Source organism: Musca domestica, unplaced genomic scaffold (assembly GCF_030504385.1).
Source record: "Musca domestica strain aabys unplaced genomic scaffold, Musca_domestica.polishedcontigs.V.1.1 35, whole genome shotgun sequence".
Taxonomy (NCBI): Eukaryota; Metazoa; Arthropoda; class Insecta; order Diptera; family Muscidae; genus Musca; species Musca domestica.
The window spans coordinates 7006317-7029403 of record NW_026712315.1 but is presented as its reverse complement, the minus strand read 5'-3'; the positions used below and the strand labels follow the sequence as shown (position 1 = coordinate 7029403).

The window sequence follows — 23087 nt, the reverse complement described above, 5'->3', positions numbered from 1 at the left end:
CCATTTGTGGGGAGGTACCAGAAGGAATGGAGCGATATATTCCATCTTAACATCAGACCTTGGGCTAACATAAATATTGGCAGGTGTGAAATTTGAAGACAATCGGATTGTTTCATCACATATTATGAGAGTTGTAATTATTCAAAATTTTGACCATTTGTGGGGGAGGTACTTGATGGAGTGGACCGATATTGTCCATTTTCACACTTGACCTAGCACCGACGCAAATATTAAGATTTGCAAAGTTGCAGCAAAATCGGATTATCGCTTCTCTTTCTGTGCAAAAAATAATATTTTTTTTGAAAATTTCGACCTTTTGTGGGGGAGGTACCAGAAGGAGTGGACCGATATTGCCCATCTCCGAACTCGATCTAAGTTTGACAAAAATATTACGATGTACCAAGTTTGGTTCAAATCGGTTACTCCCTTCAAGAGTTATCGTGCGCACCTGCCGGCCAGCCAGACAGACAGACGGACGGACGGACATCGCTAGATTGACTGCAAAAGTCCTGAAACGGATTTGGTCCACAGAGACCTAGGGTCTAAAACCGTTATTTCGACTAGGCACGTTTTGACCTTACCAAATGATATATACCCTCTGTAGCCATATGGCTGAGGGTATAAAAATAGCTGATCGAAACAACAACTAATGTTTAATAAACTCTCAGTATGCAACTTTTGCAACATTTCGCTCTCTTTCAGAAAACATCAAACTGAACATCACTCAACTCATCTAACAATTTCTTTAAAACACTGAGTAAAAAAAAGCACAAATAATATGTGATATTTAGTTCTGCTCCATATTGACTGATAAGGGGCTCCAATTTTGAATAGATTTGTTGCAAAGCAACAACATCAAGTTAATTTTTTGGTAATTATCAACTGGCTTATCTAGGAATCTATTTTTGCTTTAAAATATCAATTATTCATACCCAAACCGATTTTCACTGAAATCTAGTGTTGTTTAAAGAACTTTGTTTCCCCCCTTCCCCGCCATGAGCGAAGTGTGTATGAAGTTCGTTGAAGACGAAATAATAATATGTGTTTTTTTTTAGAAATTCCCTTACTCACTGCTTAATTTGTTGGGACTGTCAGTTATACGCTTAAGACAAAAAACGCATACCCCAGACATAAATAATGAAAAAAAAAATTGTTTTTTAAAACATTTGTTGTTTCAAGAGACAATGCGTTTGGGGACGCTTGTACAGGTGCCAGTTAAAAAATATAATTAACTACACTGTGCCACACAAAAATAAGTAATTACAGGGAGAACTCAGCAGATTTTGAAAGCAAAGCTAAAAATGAATACACGCATTGAAAGTTTGTTTTCATCTTCTCTCTTACATACAGGGTGAGATGAAAAAACTGCAACCATCTTCAGACTGCTGTCATTTCTAAGCCACTCGTCCGACAGCTGTTAAAATTACTCCATTGACAGCTCATAATATAGTAGGCCTACGAATTTACTTTGATGAGAATTTTCCAGAAAAAAGTTTTTCGTGATGGAATTTAAGCGTGATAGGATGATTTCTTTATATTTGGCTGAAAAAACCACAAGTGGCTATCGTTAGAGCACTCCAGCATTTAAATGAGAATAAATCTTTCTTTGTCTAGTACCATCGCTAGTTACCATGATACTGGTATCGTAGCCCGACGTCAAGAAAGTGGACGGAAGAAAACAGCAACATCAGCAGAAATGGTTCGAAATGGAACGAAATGGAAAAGGATCGCAAACTGCGTCGCAGTGACCGAAAAATAGTTCATGAGCTGAACATATTGCAATATTCCTTTCAGCAAATATTGAAAAATGAGCTCGGGTTAAAGCCACTGAAATTCCAAAAAGTGCAAGAACTTACACCACAATAGAAAGTAAATAGATAGAATAGATAGAGATAAAGAGTTGCTTCGCTTGGCCGAAAGTGGTGAACTGTCGAATTTGGTTTTCTCCGATGAGAAAACATTCGTGTGTTCGCAGTTTCTGAACACAAAATGATCCGAAGTTGAAAATGTACAACTTCGGTTGGCCACCTGAACTCAAGCGCCGGCCATGGTGATGGTGTGGGCCGCCATAACAGCCAAGGGTCGCTCTCCGCTCGAGGGTGTATCGAAGCTTTGAGCACGCAAACATTTTGGCCACAGACCTTGGACATTCCAATAGGACTCAGCACCATCGCACTCAGCACTCGCCTCCCAAGAATGTTTCCAGCGCACCGTGGACACCAAAATCTCCAGATACCAATCCGTTGGACTATTGTGTCTGGAGTGTTTTGGAAAGCAAAGTTGACACAAAAAAATACCAAAGTGTCGATCACCTCAAGCAACCGATTCGCCGGGAATGGGCCAAAATACCGCAGAGCAACAATCGGGCAGCGTGTGACGATTTCATTGGCCGTTTGAAGGCCATAATTCGTGCCGAAGGTGACCAATTCGAACAAATCTAAACTTATTCAAAAATGTGTTTCATTCAAAAAAATTAAAAAAAAAAAACAAGTAAAAAAAAACATTAAGTTCGTCCGGACCGAACTTTTAATACCTCCACCTTAGGGTAATAGAAACACTTAAACCAATTATGACCCACAAACACCAATTTTTAGACATATTCGTGGGAAAATTTGGCAAAAATCATCAAAATACCGAATATTGGGAGGTACCGCTATATAGGGCTATACAAATGGGTGGACCTATACATACAATATTTCATAACGGAGCTAGAACTCATTATGACCAAAAAATTCCAATTTTTAGACAAATCCGGGATAACATGTGACAAAAACCATCAAAATACCGAATATCGGAAGATACCGTAATATGGAGGCTATACCAAAGCGTGGACCTATACATACAATGTTTCGGCGCACGATCTAGGACCCATTATGACCTACAAATACCAATTTTCAGACAAATCCGTGAAAAAGTGTGGCAAAAATCATTAAAATACCGAATATCGGGATGTACAGTTATATGGGGACTATACCAAAACGTGGACCTATACATGCAAAGTTTCGCCACTAGAGCTAGAACCCATTATGACTAACAAATACCAATTTTCAGACAAATCCGTGAAAAAATGTTATAAAAATTATCAAAATACCGAATATTGGGAGGTACCGTTATATGGGGGCTCTACCAAAACGTGGACCTATACATACAATATTTCGCCAACGGAGCTAGAACTCATTATGACTAACAAATACCAATTTTTAGACAATTCCATGAAACGTGGACCGAAATATCTCATTTTCAATACCAACCATCCTAGACACATTACATATAATTCTGCTAAATTTTGACGCTCTACGTCAAATAATTTGGGCTGTATCGTGATTTCAACAGACAGACGGACATCGTTAAATGGTCTTAGAATTTTATGCTGATTATGAATATATATACATTATGGGGTCTACGACGAATATTTAAGGATGTTACAAGGTGGAGGGTATACAAATTTAAAAATTAAGGCGTTTGACTTTGTTGCAGTTTTTTATCTCACCCTATATTTATAAGATTAAACTCCGATTTAGGGTATTTCTTACTTTGTAGTGAAATGTTGGTATTTTATATTTTTTTATGTAGAAACGCCAGTAGCAACGTTTTGGTACAACGCTTATATAATATATCCCCGGATTTTAGTAAGTTCCAGGGTCTTTTCCACATAAATGATAGTTTGGACTAAAACTGGCCTTCAAAGGGAACCCCGACAGGGGCCGATACCGTCATCTAAGAAAATAAAACCTTCAAAAAGTTGTTCTCAATATTGGATACGATTCTCTCCACATAGAAGATCATGAAAGGGGTCTATGCTGGGCAGAACCCCTGCATAAGTTATTTTTGTCAGGCTGTAGGCTGTAGTAACGATTCAGAATTTCAAATACGAAGGTTGAAACAATTCCGGTGGATAATGTCGCCAATATCACGAAATCACGAATATCGGGAGGAGCCTATATATATAGAGGTATACGATATCGTGGACCGATATAGCTCATATTCGAACTTGACCTGCCTGCAGACTAAAGACATATCTGGGCAAAATTTAAGCTTCCTATTTTTATTCGTTTTAATTCCTATCTTAATTTGTGATTACAATGGATAGACGGGCGGACAAGGCTAAATCGTCTTAGAATTTTGCTGAACGGAATGGAATGACAATCTTAATATACCCTCCATGCTAGGTATGGTGGGGAGTATGAACATTTTCTCTCTAGAGAAAACCATTAAAAGTATTCTCTCTGTACAAATCTGTCTTTGGTCTATAAAATACTTTTATAAGGTCTTCTAGCCACAGCATTCCTCCGGGTGTCCTTGTTTTGTGGAGCACCTATAAACAAAAAAAAATCTCCTGCAAAAATTTTCAACATTTCAATATTTTTCCTCTTTTTGGAATTCGCTTCACTGCATTCGCATTGTATTTCCGTGTCGATTGATAATTTTACGAATTCGCTGATAACACTTGAGTGGCAACTTTGCGAATGACCCTCACTGCGATACCTAAAAAAAGAAGAAGAGGAAGCAAAGAAAAAACAAGTTCAACCCAAACTGACTACCTCATTTGCGATAGTCGCCCACAGTCGTTTTGAATTCACGCACTGCTCTAAAGGTTTCGACGGAATGTTGCTCATCGCTGTAGTGTTTTCGGTGGTAGTAATTATCTTAGCTTTGGGCTTTTTATATCATCGCAACTTCAGTTACTGGACGCGTTTTAAGAGTGTACCCAGTGGACCGGGTCGAATATTCAGTGGGAATTTCTTCGATTTTATAACATTTAAAACTAATTTTGGTTATCATCTGAAAACGATATACGATGATGAGAAATTCACCACCGCTCCCGTAGTGGGTGTCTATGGGCTGTACAAGCCGTGTTTGCTGATACGAGATTTGGATCTGATCAAATCGGTGCTGATCAAAGATTTCGAGTATTTTCGCGATCGTTTTACCAAACTGGACTATCACCACGACCCCTTGGGTGGGCAAATGATGTTTTTTGGCGACTATCCATTGTGGAAGGAAATGCGCACCAAGCTGACGCCAACCTTCACCAGTGGGAAGCTAAAGAACATGTATCCTCTGATCCAACAGGTCGGAGAAAATATGTCGAAATTTTTGCATTCCCAGCCGATGGTTTTTCAAACTGAATTAAGAGATTTGTGTGCTCGATTTACCACCGATGTTATAGCCACAACGGTGTTTGGTTTCAAATCGAATTCCCTTGAAAATCCCTCGGAAGATTTCCACAAGGAAGTGCGTCGTCTAACCTATTTCACATGGCACCGGGCATTCGATTTTATTGTGGTCATGTTTGCCCCCAAATTGCAACGGCTTATGGGTTGTAAGATTCTCTATCCCGAGACGGAGCAATTCCTCAGGGTGGCCATAACACAAGCTATTGCGGAGAGGGAGACCGCCAACAGTGGGGGTGAGAAACGTAATGACATCATTGATATTTTTGTGAAATTGAAACAAGAAGCCGCGGAGAAGGGGGAGTGGGAGATAGATAAATTCATGGAATGTCTCATGGCCCAGGCAGGTATTTTCATGATCGGAGGATTTGAAACCTCGTCGACAACAATGTCCAATGCCCTGCTGGAATTGGCCAAGCAACCGGAATTACAATCACGTTTAAGAGATGAAATCAAGGAGGCCTTTGTGGAGGGCCAGGGGGTGATCTCATATGACGCCATAAGCAAAATGAACTACATGGACATGGTAATCTATGAAACCTTGAGGTTATATCCAGTATTACCTTCGCTGGAAAGACGTTATGCCACACCACCAGGGAAGCCGGCCTATTCCTTGAAACCATACTGTGATTTTACCCTACCCGAGGGTATGCCGATTTATATATCACCCTATGCCCTGCATTATGATGAGAAGGTAGGGAGAGCATTGATCTGTAAAAATGTTTTTTAGAAGTAACAATTGTTTTTCTCTTTTCTTAGTTTTGGCCAAATCCCCGGAAATTTGACCCAGAACGTTTTTCATTGGAGCAAAAGGCCAACAGACATCCCATGGCCCATTTGCCGTTTGGTAATGGTCCCCACAATTGCATTGGCACCCGTTTGGGCATGATACAAGTGAAAGCCGGTCTATCGTATATTCTAAAAGATCACTATGTCCGGGTGTGTAATCGCACGGAGATCGAACCGAAATTCGAAGCCAAAGCAAATGTTTTACAGGTTAAGGGAGGAGTGTTTTTGGAGATTGTTAAGGATGAGAAATAAATACAGTACTATAAGTAGTAAAGTGTTTATTAGAATATGGGAAAAGGGTGTTGAAGCTAAATTGCATCGTTAGTGGATCGAAGGAAGGTCTTCGGTCTGAGGATGGACTTTTTCCTTTAAAAGACCTTAGAAAGCGGTTCTGCTTAAAGACGTTATGAAAAAAAATTTTTTTTTAACAGAAAGTGTGCCAAATTTGTAGCCGAATAAAGTCATGTATATAAAGTAGATTTGATATGTGCCTACAGAAGATCTTCCTTTCATATTCCAGATGATCTCAAGAATATTTTGTAGAAAATCTATAAAGGATTCTGAAGAAAAAGAAGGCCTGAGGGAGTTAATCGTTTCTTCTCTTATTTTCGATTGAAAAAGGCTATATACGGGGTGAGATAAAAAAATTGCCACAGGGTCAAATACAAATGTCGGAAATGGCATCTACTTTTGAAATAAGTTTAGGTTTGTTCGAATTGGTCACCTTTGGCACGAATTATGGCCTTCAAACGACCAATGAAACCGTCATACGCTGCCCCAATGTTGCTCTGCGGTATCTGGGCCCATTCCCGGCGAAGCGCTTACTTGAAGTGATCGACACTTTGCTATTTTTAAGTGCCAAATTAGGTATAGACTAAAAAGTTGTCTCATCTGTTATCACTGAAAAAAGTGCTTCAATAGATGTCGTTCATGCTGTGAGAGAGGTTCAGTAGACTCACTCAATTCTCTCAAAATACAAAATATGAAATATTTTTATCATCCTTTATTATTTATTGATTAAAGAAAAAAAAAACATCGACTTTGTTTATTTTTACATTATCCAAATATGTCGTGAAATATAAAAATATAGAACTTAAATAGCAGGAAAATGAATAAATTGTTTTCGAAGTCGAGTGACTTCACTAGCCCTGAGTGACTTGACTGGCCCAAGATCAACAATAGTGACATTTGCCGGAAGGGGAAATTTTAAAACTTTTTAGTCTATACCTTTATTTGACTATGGTAATATGGCCAAAACGTGCCTCATCGTCTCTTTGAACCAAATTCGTTTCAGGACATTTGGAGTTGATATAGAGATCTCCGTCCGTCCGTCCGTCCGTCTGCCTTTCTGGCTGCTGCGCACGATAACTTTCGAAGGGAGTAACTGATTTGGCCTAAACTTGGTACATCGTAATATTATTGTCAAACATAGATCGAGTTCGGAGATGCAATATCGGTACACTCCTTCTGGTACATCCCCTACAAAAGGTCGACATTTTCAAAAAAAATATTTTACTGCACACAAAGAGAAAGGTTGATCCGATTTTGCTCCAACTTTACAAATCCAAATATTTCCATCAGTTCTAGGGTAGGTACGAAAATGGACAATATCGGTCCCCTCCTTCATGTACCTCCCCCCAAAGGGTCAACATTTTGAATAGTTATAGCTCCTATTAAATGTGATGTAAGAGTTCAATTGTCTTAAAATTGCACACATCATAATATTTTTATTATCACAATGGTTGCTGTGAAGATGGGATATATCGGTCCACTCTTTCGCGTACCTGCCCCACAAGGGGTAAAAATTTTGAATATCCATGAAGATCATAAAATGCGAAATTAACATCCGCTTCCATTCAAACTTGGTACATCTCAATATTTCTATCGGCAAATATCTGTAATATATATGGAAGAAATCGAACCATTACTTCTGGTACCTCCCCACAAACGGTCAATGTTTTGAATAACCAAAACGATTATAATATCCGAAATAAGCATCTGATTCTTTTCGTATTTAACACAACTCATTATTTCAACTAACACAAAATCTGCTGTGACGATAGGATATATCGGTCTACTCTTTCGGGTACCTTCCCCACAAAGGGTCAAAATTTTGAATAACCATGAAGATCATAAAATGCGAAATTAACATCCGATTACATTCAGAGATGGTACATCTCAATATTTCCCTCGATTGCTCTGTTTCCTATTTTTAGTTTCCTTGTTTCTACCAGTTACACACAAATAAGATTCTTTATCATTGGCCTGCCCAAAACACTCGCACAAATTCATATCAGTTTTTAAGAATGCATTTCGAATAAAAATATATTTTCAGTTCAATAGCCTCAATGAATTGAAATCAATATTTTAAATTGCATGTGAGCCGTAATCCCGGTTTAATTAATTGAATTTCAAGATACTGATAAAATTTGAATGAAAGTGAATTATCGCTTCAATATGAGAAGTTTTGTAGTTATAAAGGGCCTCTCAAAGCCACACTTCCGGAAAAAAATCTGGCTCAAAAATAAAGAAGTAAAAAAATTTAGTTCGGCTGGGCCGAAATTTTATTACCCCCCACCATTGGGTAAATGAAACATTTTATGTAAAAGTATTTGAATTCAAACGTGCCCACTTTAAACTACAAATACAAGTGAAATCGTTTGGGTAATGCTGTTAAACTTTTCAAAAAACCATAAAGTGGGTGAGACCGATATATGGGGGCTATACCAAAACGGGAACGTGTATAGAAAATTTTATGCTTCAAGAATTGTCATCTATCAAATTGCCAAATTCGAAACAATTTCGTGGGTAGATGTGACTAGGAATATCAAAATACCCACCGCTGTGGGTATCGTTGTTCGTGCGTTATGGGAAAAAGTGGACCTGAATAATCTACATTTTTCCACCGGAGCTCGAACCCATTATGACCTACAAATGCCATTTTTTAAACGAATACGTGGGAAAATTCGTCAAAAATCGTCAATATGCTGAATATCGGGAGATACCGTTATATAGGGGCTATATCAAATGGTGGACCTATGTATTCTACGTTTCGCCACCGGAGCTACAACCCATTATGACCTACAAATTCCAATTTTTAGACAAATCCGTGGGAAAAATGTGGCAAAATGCATCAAAATACCGAATATCGGGAGGTACCGCTATATGACGGCTATGCCAAAACGTGGACCGATATATCTCATTTTCAATACCAATCATCCTAGACACAACACAAACTGTTCTGTCAAATTTTCAAGCTCTACGTCAAATAATTTAGGGTGTATTGTGAATACCCGACCGAGTTCAGTTTTGAAGCAACTATATCAAATTTGCCAAAAATCGGTTCAGATATTGCTATAGCTTCCATATATATGTTTTATCTGAGTTGGAGTGAAAGTCCCCCACATGCGTAATATGCCCTCCACAACAATGATCTATGGTACCAGCTATATGGGTTACAGCCCAGAAATATGTGTTTGAAATTTTCTCAAGATCGGTTCAGATTTGGATATAGCTCCCATATATATATCTTTATCCGATTTCAGGTTTTTGTGCACTAAATGGCCAATATCAGCCCAAATGGACTGAATATTGGCACTTCCGACGGAATTTAGCTTAAAAGCAAGTACTTCAAATATTTAGTGAAAATCGGTTCAGATATAGCTATAACTCCCAAATATATGTTTCATTCGATTTAATGTTAAAGTCCCTCACATGAGTAATGAGTGCACTCCACAACAATGATATTTGATACTGGGCATCAGATATAGCTCGAAAATACATCTGCCAAATTTTATCGAGATCGGTTCATTTTTATATAGTTTCGATATTTCGATCGAATCTTAGCCCAAATTGAATATATTTTTTGCAAATTCAACCGAAATTTACCATTTGGGAAAACTCGGTCCGGTATATCTTTTTCTCCCAGAAAATTTTTTTCCTTATCGAATATATAATCCTTATCTACTACACATAAATTCCCAATATAAACTTGTTTGTTACGGGAGCTCTACTAAATACGCATAGTGGTGTAGGGTATCATATGATGGTCTCCGTCCGAATTTTGACCTTTCCTTACTGGTTTTTTGTTTCAATTGTATATTTTATTTTAATCAATGTTTAAGTCCAAAATTCATTAATTGTTTCAGAAATATTATTTCGAGCATGACAGGAATATTTCTGTAGATGTCATGGATGTCGGTTCTTTCTACTAGCGATCGTGTTATCGACTTGTTATTTGTTTTGTAATTAATTTCAATTTGAATTTTGACTGTCTAATTATCTTCCAAAACACAAATAAATTTTCAATCAGTCTGGATTGAATTTTTTCAACAAAATGTTATTGCAAATTTCGGCACTCCTTGTCGCCTGTGTGCTGGGTCTTATTTGCCATCTTTACAAAGTGAATTTTTCCTTTTGGAAAAAATACAGAAATGTTCCAAGTGTTCGTGGTCAGATTTTTTGTTCCAATCTTAAGGACATTATATTGTTTAGGACAAATTTTGGATTCGCTCTGAGGGAAGTTTATGAGGATCCCAAATTCGCCAACTCATCTGTCGTGGGTGTTTATGGTCTCTACAAACCGAGTTTGCTGATACGCGACCCGGAACTCATCAAGTCTATATTGATCAAGGATTTTGATAGATTTTGTAATCGCTACTCAAAACCGGATGTCCACACCGATCCCATTGCTGCGAAGAGTATATTTTTTGGTGACTACAAATTGTGGAAGGAAATGCGTTCGAAATTTTCCCCCATGTTTTCGAGTGGAAAATTGAAATCCATGTTCCCTCTCCTGATGAGTGTGGGTGCAAATATGAGCGATCACATGGCGAGGCAGGGACAGGTGTTTTGCATGGAAGTAAAGGATGTGTGTGCCCGCTTTACCACCGATGTCATTGCCACCACAATATTTGGATTCTCTTCCGATTCTCTGAAGAATCCCGAGGAGAAAATGCACATTGAAATACGGAAATTGGGTTTATTTGATCTGCAAAGAGCCCTACAAGTGGTCATTATATTTTTTGCCCCCAAATTGGTACGACTTTTTGGGGCTAAACTGTTTGAAAAAAATTGCCAAGAATATTTGGTAGCCTCTCTACAGCAGATTATCCAGGAAAGAGAGGTAGGCGGTCGGATACGCAATGATTTAATCGATATTATCATAAAACTTAAGCAGGAAGCTTCTTTTGAAGGCCCCAAGGACCTCGCTTCCTTTATGGAAACCATGTACTCCCAGGCCATTGTATTTTTGGCAGCTGGTTATGAGACCTCGGCCACCACAATGTCCTTTGCCCTCTTTGAGCTGGCCAAGCAGCCGGAAGTGCAAGAAAAACTACGAAAGGAAATCCTGGGGGCCTTCAAAGACACCAGCGGAGAACTATCTTATGAATCGTTCAATTCCATGGAATATTTGGAAATGATCGTCAATGAAACCCTGAGAATGTATCCTCCGGTGCCCATACTTGAACGAAAACATGGCAAGGCGGAGGAGGGTATTTCCCAGCCATACTCTTTGATGCCATATTGTGATTATGCCCTTCCCGAGGGTATGCCCATTTACATACCGATATTTGGACTACACTACGATGAAAAGGTAAGGACCTTTTCCCACAATGATTTGTTGTAGGAACTAATTTTTTGTTGTTATTTTTTAGTATTGGCCCAATCCTTGGCAATTTCGACCTGAACGATTTTCGTCGGACAACAAAAATTCAATTAACCCAATGACATATTTACCCTTCGGCAATGGTCCACACAACTGTGTGGGCAATCGTTTGGGTCTAATGCAAACCAAATGTGGTCTGATGCATATCCTTAAGAATCACAAGGTGAGAATGGGCGATCGTACAATGAAGCAACTTGACTTTGATCCAAAGGCATTTGTTCTTCAACTGAAGGGTGGCATGAATTTGGAATTTGTTCGAGACGATATGTGCGACAATGAATTATTGGAATAAAGTTGAATTTAAGAATATTTTCAAAGACTAAGAAACGGGAATATTTTTTTGAAGACAAAAGAATTAAAAAAAAATGAATTTAAAAATTAAATGGAATTTATATTTTAAGGTCTTTCAGAAAATGCTATCAGGAACCACGAGAACTAAATGCGGATTTTTTTTATTATTTCTTAAAGGTTTACAAGACCTTCAAATGAGTTTTTTTTAATATTCTATCTGACGGACTGGTCAGACAGTCAAACCCGCATTTTTTATACCCTCCACCATAGTATGGAGGGTATATTAAGTTTGTCATTCCGTTTGTAACACCTCGAAATACACATTTTAGACCCCACAATATACATATATATATATACTATTTTCTTGATCAGCATAAAATTCTATGTCGATTTAGCGATGTCCGTCCGTCTGTGGAAATCACTCTAGCTTCCGAACGAATTGAAGTAGATTGAAAATTTTCCTCAAATGTATGTTATGTCTGCAGGACTTTTGATTGGACATGTAGGTCCACGTTTTGGTATAGCCCCCATAATAGCTACATTCAGTATTTTTAAGATTTTAACAGAATTTTAACGGATTTTATTGTTTTTGAGAATTGCCAAATTCGTTCCAAATGGTGGAGTGTATTCGACTGACGCTTAAATATGGATTTTAAGAAAATATTTTTTCAGAGATCAAACGCCTTTTCTAAGAATGTTAATCGGTTAATGTTCGGTTTTAAAATTCTTCACCCATTGTTTGAGAGGTAACAGCAGTAGAGGATCAATATCTACCATCTTCATACCAGGTTTCGTGTTAGTAGAAATTCTTGGATGTGTGAAATTTTATGGCAATCGGATACTTATTTCGATTTTTATTTTTATTATTTTATGGGAGTTATACATGGTGAGATAAAACACTGCAACAAAGTCAAACGCCATAATTTTTACATTTTTTTTTTTTAAATTTTATTGAATGAAAGCAAAAAATGTCGGAAATAGCATCAAATTTTAGAATAAGTTTAGATTAGTTCGAATTGGTCACCAATGGCACGAACTATGGCTTTCAACCGGTCAATAACACCGTCACACGCAGCCCAAATGTTGCTCTGGTGTTTTTTGGGCCATTTCCGGCGAAGCGCTTGCTTGAGGTGATCGACACTTTGGTATTTTTTAGTGCCAACCTTTTCCAAAATACTCCAGACACAATAGTCCAACGGATTGGTATCCGGAGATTTTGGTGGCCATTCTGCGCTGGAAATGCAGCGAGGATCCTCATTATGTAACCATTCTTGGGTGGTGCGTGGTGAGTGGGATGGTGCTGAGTCCTGTTTGAATATCCAAGGTTTGCGTCCAAAATGTTTGCGTGCCCACGGTTTTAATACACCCTCCAGAATACTTTCGCGATAATATTCGGCATTTATTCTGAGGATAATCCGATTTTCCTCTAACTTTGCTAAGCCTTATACGTGCATCAGTGCTAGGTCAAGTGAGAAAATGGACAATACCGATATTGTCACTTCATCAAGTACCTCCCCCTCAAAGGGTCAACATTTTGAATAATTATAATTCTAACAAAATGTAATGTAAAAGCCCGATTGTCTTCAAATTACAGACACCTCAATATTCACATTAACCCAAGTTCTGGTGTGAATATGGATGATACCGGTCCACTCCTTCTGATACCCCCCCCCCCACACAAATTGTCAACATTTTGTCAACAAGATCTGTAATAAAGATGTTAGGAATCGGACCACTCCTTCTGGTACCTCCCCCACAAATGCGCAAAGTTTTAAATAACCAAAACGATCATAAAATCCGAAATAAGCATTGGATTCTCTTTTTATTTCACACATTCCATTATTTCTACTATCACAAGATCTGCTGTGAAGATGGAATATATCGGTGCACCCTTTCTCGTACCTCCCCCACAAAGGGTCAAAATTTTGAATACCCATGAAGCTCATAAAACACGAAATTATCATCCGATTCCATTCAGACTTGGTACATCTAAATATTTTCATGAACACAAGATCTGTTATAAAGTTGGTAGATATTCTGGTACCTCCCCCACATAGTAGAGCATCCAACTCTATTCAAATTTCACACATACAAACATTTTTCCTAATACAAGATCTGTTGTGAAGATGATAGATATCTACCAACGCCTTCTGGTACCTCACCCTTTGTGGTTCACAATTTTCAATGTATGGTTTGTCAGAACTTGCAAAACCAGTCAGCGATTCTTTACAATTGGCTATATCTACATATTTTTCTCATAATAAATATAGAATTTATGATGTCGCATAGAATTGGATATAAATGTTCGATTTTTTGGCCATACCAATATTTTTATCTGTATTAGATGAAGTATGACAAGTAAAAAAGCAGAGTGTTCGGCCGGGCCGAACTTTGAATACCCTCTACCATTTGACACGAATTAGAATATTTAAAAAAAAAAAAAAATAAAATCCATTAAAATTCTGTTAAAATTTTCAAAATACCATACAACGGAAGGTGCCTACATATGGGGGGATATACGATATCGTGGACCTATATAGACAAATCTATGTTTGGGGGTAAAGCACTCACAAAGAACTCCTTGTGTGGAATTTCAGACAATTCCATTGGAAAATGTGTCTGAAATCATTAAAATAACGAATATCGGGGCTACCGTTATATGGGGGCAATACGACATCGTGGACCTATATAGACAATTCTCTTTCAGGGGGTAAAATACTCACAAAGAACTTCTTGTGTAGAATTTCAGACAATTCCATTACAAAATGTGGCTAAAATCATCAAAATACCGAATATCGGAGAGGTAAAGTTATATGGGAGCTATACGATATCGTGGACCTATATAGATAATTCTCTCCCAAGGTATAAAGTTCTCAAAAGGAACTCCTTGTGTGGATTTTCAGACAATTTAATTGAAAAATGTGGCTAAAATCTTCAAAATACCGAATATCGGGGGGTACCGTTATATGGGGGCTATACGATATCGTGGACCGATATAGCCCATCTTCGAACTTGACCTGCCTGCAGACCAAAGAGAGATCTGTGCAAAATTTTAGCTTCCTAGGCTCTTTCTAATCCGAAGAGGCCATATAAAAGTCGAACAAGGCGATCGGCCGATAATATCGCTGCCGTACGAGCCAGAGTCGAGAGGTCCCCAAGAACATCCCAAAAACGCCGTTCTCAGCAGTTGGGCATGGCTCGGTCCACTTTACAACGGATTATTCGCATTGATTTGCATTTGTTCCCGTACAAAATTCAATTGACGCAAAGAATGCTGCCTGCGGACAAGCCTCGTCGATTGGAATGGGCCAAAAGGGCCCAAAGGTCCGTCGAATATGGGCAACCCTGTATGTATGGTGGAGGGTATAAAAATGGAGTACTTCGGTCCATTACATCTGGTAACTCTCACATATTTTACCATTTTCTAAAAATTATCACATATCTCATAGTAACAAATATAGTTCAATACGGCCACGTCGCAATATTTATTTCATATTTTTTCGTTCCGATACAAAATGGACAATTCTGGCCCATTCCTTCAGAACCTACTTCATAGAGGCTCAACCATTTGAATAATCATAAGAGAAGACCAAATATATTTAAATAATCGAAAATTGGCTGAGGGTATACATCTGTCGGCAAAACGACTGATAATTTCTAACTTGTTTAGACTAATTTATTTTACAACGTGTTTTTAAATATTTATTTTTTTAATTTTTTTATTATTTGTTTTTCTTTTTAAATTCGTCATCAAATTTTTGAAAAAGTTCCGTTACAAAATTTTAAAATTTTTATTTTATAGGTATTTCTTTTTCATACGAACTCTCGTACAAGCCACAGACAATCGGATCTGCCCGCCCCATCCTGCATCAATACAACATAACGACGATTTTCATCGTAGCCTGATGTGGCACAGAGAAAATCCCCCGTCTCCTTACTTTGCAAGGCAATGGGACGTTGTCCCTCACCTAGATTGGCTTTAGCATGGGGCCACACAACCTGCCACCACTGTAGATTGATTTTATTCCCTGGACCAATCCAAAAAAATGGAGCTTGATTTTCAACATCGGCGTAGAGATACTTGAAACTCGAACCATAACGACTAGCTATGGCTATGAGACCGGAGCCGTTAAATTCCACCAAAAAATGACCATCGGAGTCTGTGGAATTCTTGTTTTTACTCCAGGTGAGTGGTAGGCGTCTGCTATTGTCGGGTCCATTTTCACGCGGAGCATATAGAAATTCCCAGTGGCCAAAATTCAAGAGGCCAATTGATGATTGCCGCCATAGCTGGGAATAGAGCAGGATCAACTCTTGAGGCAATTGCTCTTTAAATCGATTTAATTCTTCTTTAAGATCTCCGCGTATGGATTTTGAATTTAAGAGTTTGCTAATAGCAAAAGCTAATAGTGGCTTTAGGCGTGGATTCTCTTCTATGTGTAAGCTGTTCTCTCTTGAGAGCATTCTCAAAGCTAAAACTTGACTTTCTTCACTTCTTTGTTGCATAATTTTCTCGATTAGCTCTTCTTGGTTAACAAATAAATAAATCTCTGCGAGAGTACGCTGCCATAGTGCCTCCAAAATACGCTTATCAAATCGTGCGATCTCTTCCAATAAAAGCTCCAATTCAGAATTATCTCTCAGCGTCGATGTTATGAGAGCTTCTTCCAGCTGTTGACCTACAACTGCAATCAGTTTCTTACGTATCTGGTGTACGAACAAAAGACTACAACGATCTTGATCGGCGACAAGTTTTTGCTGGAGACGCTTGAATAGATCAATCAGCTGCTTTGCTTCCAACTGGCAGTCGTTGTTGTTGGCATCATGCCAAAAAGTTTGAAGGGTGTGAGATGTTGTTGGTTGTTTTAGGCAGAAACTTAATTCCGCACTGGGTGGTGAAGCATTGGCAAATGTATGTGGTTGTTGTTGTCGGTAGAGGATGATTAAAACTGAATACGCGATAGTCAAGCGAAAGAGTATTTTAGCTACCGCAATCATCTTCGATTGAGTTTAACTTTGGAACTGATCTGAGATATTTGGTTTTGAGTCAATTCATGAAGCTGCAATATCCTCTTGGAATATTGGAAGAAGAGCTGAGAAATATTGAAAGAAGGTCATAGTTTTGCTCATTGAGTAGAGAGGCGTTGTTAATAGGAGACCTTTTGAAGACAAGACTTTATAATAATTTTTACCGACATATTTTTTAAAAATTATTTTCAAGTAGAGAGAGAGAGAGAGGTACATATATATCATTCGATACGGTCAAAACGTGTTTGTTCGAAATAACGGTTTTAGACCCTAGGTCTCTTTAGACCAAGACCGTTTCAGGACATTTGGAGTCGATCTAGCGATGTCCATCCGTCCCTCCGTCTGGCTGAATGGTGCGCACGATAATTCTCGAACGAAGTATCCGATTTGGTCCAAACTTGGTACATTATAATATTTTTGTCAAACTTAGATCGAGTCCGGAGAAGGGCAATATCGGTCCACTCCTTCTGCTACCACCCCCTATAAAAGATCGAAATTTTCAAGAAATATATTTTCTACAAAAAAAGAGATAATCCGATTTTGCTCCAACTAATATTTGCGTCGGTGCTAGATCAGGTATGAAAAATGGACAATATCGGCCCACTCCATCAAGTACCTCCCCACAAATGGTCAAAATTTCTTATAATTACAACTCTCATAAAATGTGATATAAGAGTCCGATTGTCTTCGAATTTCACACATCCCAATATTTATATTAACCCAAAGTCTGGCGTTTAAATTAAATATATCGGTCAACTCAGTTTGGTACCACCACCAAAAATTGTTGAAATTTTCAAAAAAAAAAAAAAAAAAAAAAAAACAGTAAGGAAAGCTCAAAAGTTGGGCGGGGCCGACTATATGATACCCTACACCACTATGCATATTTAGTAGAGCTCTCGTAAAAAGGTTTATACAGGGCATTTCAGAGCTCTATGAGATATTTGGTACAAAATCAAAATCTATCTAATTCTATCGTGCATTTTACGAACTATAGCTATCTCTGAACCGGGTTTCTCCAAATTTGACGTATTAGCTTCTAGACTGGGGATTTGGGCTGATATTGACCATTTAGTGCACATTTAACCCGAAATCGGATGAAGATATATATGAGAGCTATATCCAAATCTGAACCGATTTCGATAAAATTTAGAACAGCTATTCCTGTGCTCCATCTAATACCTGGTACCAAATATCACGGTTGTGGAGTGAATATTACGAATGTATGGGACTAAAACTCTAAATCGGATGAAACATATATATGGTTGCTATATCTATATCTGAACCGATTTTCACTAAATTTGATATTCTAGGCTGAATTTGGTCCGATGTACTAAAATTCAGTCCATTTGGACTTATATCGGCCATTTGGTGCACAATTAACCCGAAATCGGATGAAGATATATATGGGAGCTATATCCAAATCTGAACCGATTTGATAAAATTACAAACAGCTATTTCTGGGCTGTATCTTATATCTGGTACCAAATATCATTCTTGTGGAGTGCATATTACGAATGTGAGAGGCTTAAACACCAAATCGGATGAAAGATATATATGGGAGCTATAGCTATATCTGAACCGATTTTCTCCAAATTTGATATACTTGCTTCTAGGCCGAACTCGGTTGGGTGTGCCAAAATTCAGGTAATTTGGACTGATAGTGGACATTTGGTGCACATTTAACCCGAAATCGGATGAAGATATATATGGGAGCTATATCCAAATCTGAACCGATTTGATAAAATTACAAACAGCTATTTCTGGGCTGTATCTTATATCTGGTACCAAATATCATTCTTGTGGAGTGCATATTACGAATGTGAGAGGCTTAAACACCAAATCGGATGAAAGATATATATGGGAGCTATAGCTATATCTGAACCGATTTTCTCCAAATTTGATATACTTGCTTCTAGGCCGAACTCGGTTGGGTGTGCCAAAATTCAGGTAATTTGGACTGATAGTGGACATTTGGTGCACATTTAACCCGAAATCGGATGAAGATATATATGGGAGCTATAGCTGTTTCTGCACCGATTTTCTCCAAATTTGTTGTATTTGCTTTAAGGCTAATCTTCAGATATAGCTATAGCTCCCATATATATTGTTCATCCGATTTGTTATTTTTGTCCTCCGCAACCGTAATATGCACTCTGTAACAACAATATTTGGGGAAATATAGCAAATACAGCTCAGAAATACATTTGCTAAATTTTATCGAGATCGGTTCAGATTTGGATATAGCTCCCACATATAACTTCGTCCGATTTACTCGCTTAAAAATATGCCAATAAAAGGTGAATATTTTTTGTTACAATTTTTTTTTTCAATTTTTATCATATTTTTTATCGCATGCGATTTATTCAATTTTGTACAATTTTGAATTGTAAATTTTTCAAAGTTTTTCTACAAGGTATTATACACAGTTCGAAATTATCGTCCGATCTTCACGAAATTTTGCATGGGGTAGTGTTAGGGTAGGAATTAAAGCCTACTGTTATGGAGATTTAAATTCAGGGGTTCAAATGGACCAAAAAAAAAAAAAAAACATATATTTAGCTTTAAAATGGACCATGTCATTTTTTGTAATTTTTTTCGAATACATAACAACACGGCGGAGTACGTAAATAACGGTAACATCTGGGCAGGCCTCTATGACATTATTTCAATATCGAAATCTTCCAAAATGAATTTGGACATATGGGAGCTTCCAACACGTTGTAAGGTATCACATTGTCGGCCCCGCACGACTATAGCCTTTACTTACTTGTTTTTGTTAATTTTCAAGGATTTTCAGACTAACTAACTTTTTAAATCATAATTGTATTCTTTATGGAAGTACTTCTCCAAGATTTCGAAGACCTCTATAAAGTTCTCGGTATCTAGCTGCAGAAAACCACCAAAGGTCTTCTGTCGTTAAAAGACCCCACTGGGCCTTCTATTTTTAGAAGATCTCTCCAAGGAATTTTTGCTATTTCAGTGGTTGTATTTGGAAAATGAATCCTTAAAATTGTCTCTCCATATTTAAGATCCGAAAATACATTTTCTCCTCGATGTTATTTTATTCGCTGAAATCAATATCCTTTACAACTTCCAAATGAATGCCACCCTTAATTTCAAATAATATAGATTTTGTTTCAAACTCTGGTTTAAGGCACGTTCGCTTGCCAACTCGAACATGATGATTATGCAATAAATGCACCAGACCACATTTCATCTGGAGCAATGCCAAACGGCTGCCAATGCAATTGTGGGGACCCATGCCGAAGGGTAAATACGCCATGGGATTTAGCGTGGATTTGTTTTCGGGTGAAAAACGCTCCGGATCAAATTTGATGGGATTGGACCAGTACTGGAAAAAGAAAATTTAAATTTTTAATTTTTTGTAAATCTTAATTTTCAGACTCACTTTAGGGTCATAATGCAAACCAAACAGCGAAATATAGATGGGCATATCATTACTTAACTCAAAATCACAAAATGGCTTCAGTGAATAGTCGCCAGATGTTCCCTCTGGCCTCTGGTATTTCCTCTCCAATATGGGTAGCACCGGGTATAAACGCAATGTTTCGTTGATGACCATATCCAGGTATTTCATATTGTTAAGATTTTCATAGGATATTGTGGAGCCCTCGTCCAGGGCAAAGGTTTGCCGTATCTCCTCTTTCAGTTTCTTCTGCACTTCCGGCTGTTTGGCCAATTCAAAGAGAGCATTTGACATGGTCGTAGAAGAGGTATCCGACCCTGCCGCAATAAAAATCGCCCCCTGGGCTATTAAGGTTTCCATAAACTTATCCATATCCCTGTCATCGTCGGCAGCTTCCTCGCGCAGCTTGACGAACATATCTATCAAATCATTGCGTGGCAACCCACTGAGCTCTCTTTCCTTGATGGCATGCGTTATGGAGTCCCTGAGAAAATCCTCCGTTTTCTTATAAAACAACTTGGAACGAAACAGACGAGCCATCTTGGGAACGAAGAGTATAACCATAAAATCAATGGCCCTTTTGAGGTTAAAATAAGCCATTAACGCGATTTCCTTCCACAGTTCTTCGGAGGGATTTTCCAGAGAATTCGATTTGAAACCCAACAGAGTGGTGGCCACAATATCACTGGTGTAACGGGCACAAAAGTTCTTCATCTCTAGCGGGTGAATGCTTTTCTGTTTCCCCAAATACCCCTCAATATTTTTCGCCACATTTTGTATCAAAGGGTACATGTGTTTCAATTTGGCACTGGTAAAGACAGGACTCAGCTTTTGGCGCATTTCCCTCCACAACCGGAATGAGGTGTAGAACATCATTTGGCCTCCAATGGGATCATACTTTACATCGATGTCATGGAAACGATTGTGAAAACAATCGAAATCCTTGATCAATATCCGTTTAATTAATTCCGGTTCCCTGATCAGCAAAGAGGGACGATACAGTCCATAAATGCCCACCACCGGTTTATCGGTAAAAGCAGGATCATCGTAGATTTTCTTTAAATGATAGCCGAAATTTGTTTTGAACAAAAGAAAATCCAATAGATTTCCACTGAATATTCTACCCGGCAAACTTGGCACTGCCGGATGACGTTTCCAAAACCCATACTGAGCTTTGTACAGAATGTATAGGAAAATTGCAATTATTCCAAGCCACCACATGACCGTTGAAATCCGTTTCTATTGCTTGAAGTCTAGAGTTGTACTGGAGCTTTGGCTTTTGGATGTCGGCTGTTGGCGATAATTTGTATTTAGATTTTGACGAAACGTGCTGTTAGCCAAGCCAAGTTGATTGTACTCAAAATTGCTTTTTTTTATATTCGTAATTTAGATTCCGACACAGTGGGTAATAAGAGCTGCAGGCAAACACAAATTGTAAAGTATTATTTAGAAGATTAATGGCACGTTTCTGTACTGCTGCCATTTCCAAGCCACTTGCCCGACAGCTGTTAACATCTCGTGAGCTGAACATATTGCAATATTCCATTCGCCAAATATTGAAAAATGAGCTCGGGTTTAAGCCCTTGAAATTCCAAAAAATTCAAGAACTTACACCGCAGCAGAAAGAAAATAGACACAAAAGAGCTAAAAAGTTGCTTCGCTTGGCCGAAAGTGGTAAATTGTCGAATTTCGTTTTCTCCGATGAGAAAACAATCGTTTGTTAAGGTCTTCGTATAGCCCATATATAACGATACCTACCTATATTCGGCACTTTGATGATTCTAGCGACATTATTCACCGAAATCTTTTCAAACTTCGTATTTGTAGTTCGTAATGGGTACTATAGCCTGTCTTGTATAGCCCCCATATAACGGTACCTCCCTTTTTTTTTAATTTCGAGATTCCTTCCTTCTAAATAATGGAGGGTATTAAAAGTTCGGCCCGGCCGAACTTACTGCCACTTTACTTGTTTTTATACTCTACACCACAAGGTGGTCAGGGCATTATGTCCTTGTGCATTTGTTTGTGACAGGCAAAAGGAACCGAGATTGACCCATAGTTCCTTTTAATGATCTGCATAGAATCATTCTGAGTCGATTTATGCATGTCAGTCCGTCCGTCTGTCCATGTATTTTTGTAAACAAAGTACAGTTCGCATTTATTGCCCGATCGAGATGAAATTTTGCACAAATCATTTGTTTGGTCCAAGGACGAACCCTTTTGAAATTAGAGATAATCGTTAAAAATTAAGATATAGCACCTATATATCTTCGTCCGATTTGTCGTTTATTGTGCACCAAACGTGTATTATCAGCCCGAACAGTATGGAATTTTGCTCATCCAACCAAATCAGGCCTGCAATTAAGTATGCCAAATTTGATCGACATTGGTTCAGATATAGCTATAGCTCCTATATTTTTCATCCGATTTGTTATTTTAGTCTTCCGCAGCCGTAATATGCACTCTTTAACAACAATATTTGGTGAAATATATCACATACAGCTCAGAAAAACTTTTCCCAAGTTTTAACGAGATCGGTTCGGATTTGGATATAGCTCCCATATATATTTTTATGCGATTTCAAAATAATTGTGCACCAAATGGGCAATACAAGTCCGAATTTAAAAGATACAAATGCTTCGGCATATTTAGTCCTTTGAACTTTAAATTATAATTATAATCATAGCGTGTATGATTGAATTCTTCCATA

At 38.1% G+C, this 23087-nt stretch overlaps 3 protein-coding genes across 3 annotated transcripts; 2 read left to right on the top strand and 1 right to left on the bottom strand.

Moving 5' to 3' along the window:
* Positions 1-4269: 4269 nt before the first annotated feature.
* Positions 4270-6397, top strand: LOC131803897 (cytochrome P450 6g1-like). The gene is made up of 2 exons (XM_059125774.1): positions 4270-5868; positions 5934-6397. Exons 1-2 carry the CDS (start codon positions 4606-4608, stop codon positions 6213-6215), a joined length of 1545 nt encoding a protein of 514 aa, XP_058981757.1. The 5' UTR covers positions 4270-4605; the 3' UTR covers positions 6216-6397.
* A 3724-nt stretch (positions 6398-10121) lies between these two features.
* Positions 10122-11973, top strand: LOC101889092 (cytochrome P450 6g1). Its single transcript, XM_011297048.2, has 2 exons — positions 10122-11559; positions 11621-11973. Exons 1-2 carry the CDS (start codon positions 10300-10302, stop codon positions 11921-11923), a joined length of 1563 nt encoding a protein of 520 aa, XP_011295350.1. The 5' UTR covers positions 10122-10299; the 3' UTR covers positions 11924-11973.
* Positions 11974-19988: 8015 nt separating this feature from the next.
* Positions 19989-21671, bottom strand: LOC101889269 (cytochrome P450 6g1). The gene is made up of 2 exons (XM_005190452.4): positions 20360-21671; positions 19989-20302 (listed from the first exon to the last, which is right to left on the bottom strand). Exons 1-2 carry the CDS (start codon positions 21596-21598, stop codon positions 20012-20014), a joined length of 1530 nt encoding a protein of 509 aa, XP_005190509.1. The 5' UTR covers positions 21599-21671; the 3' UTR covers positions 19989-20011.
* Between the last annotated feature and the right edge of the window lie 1416 nt (positions 21672-23087).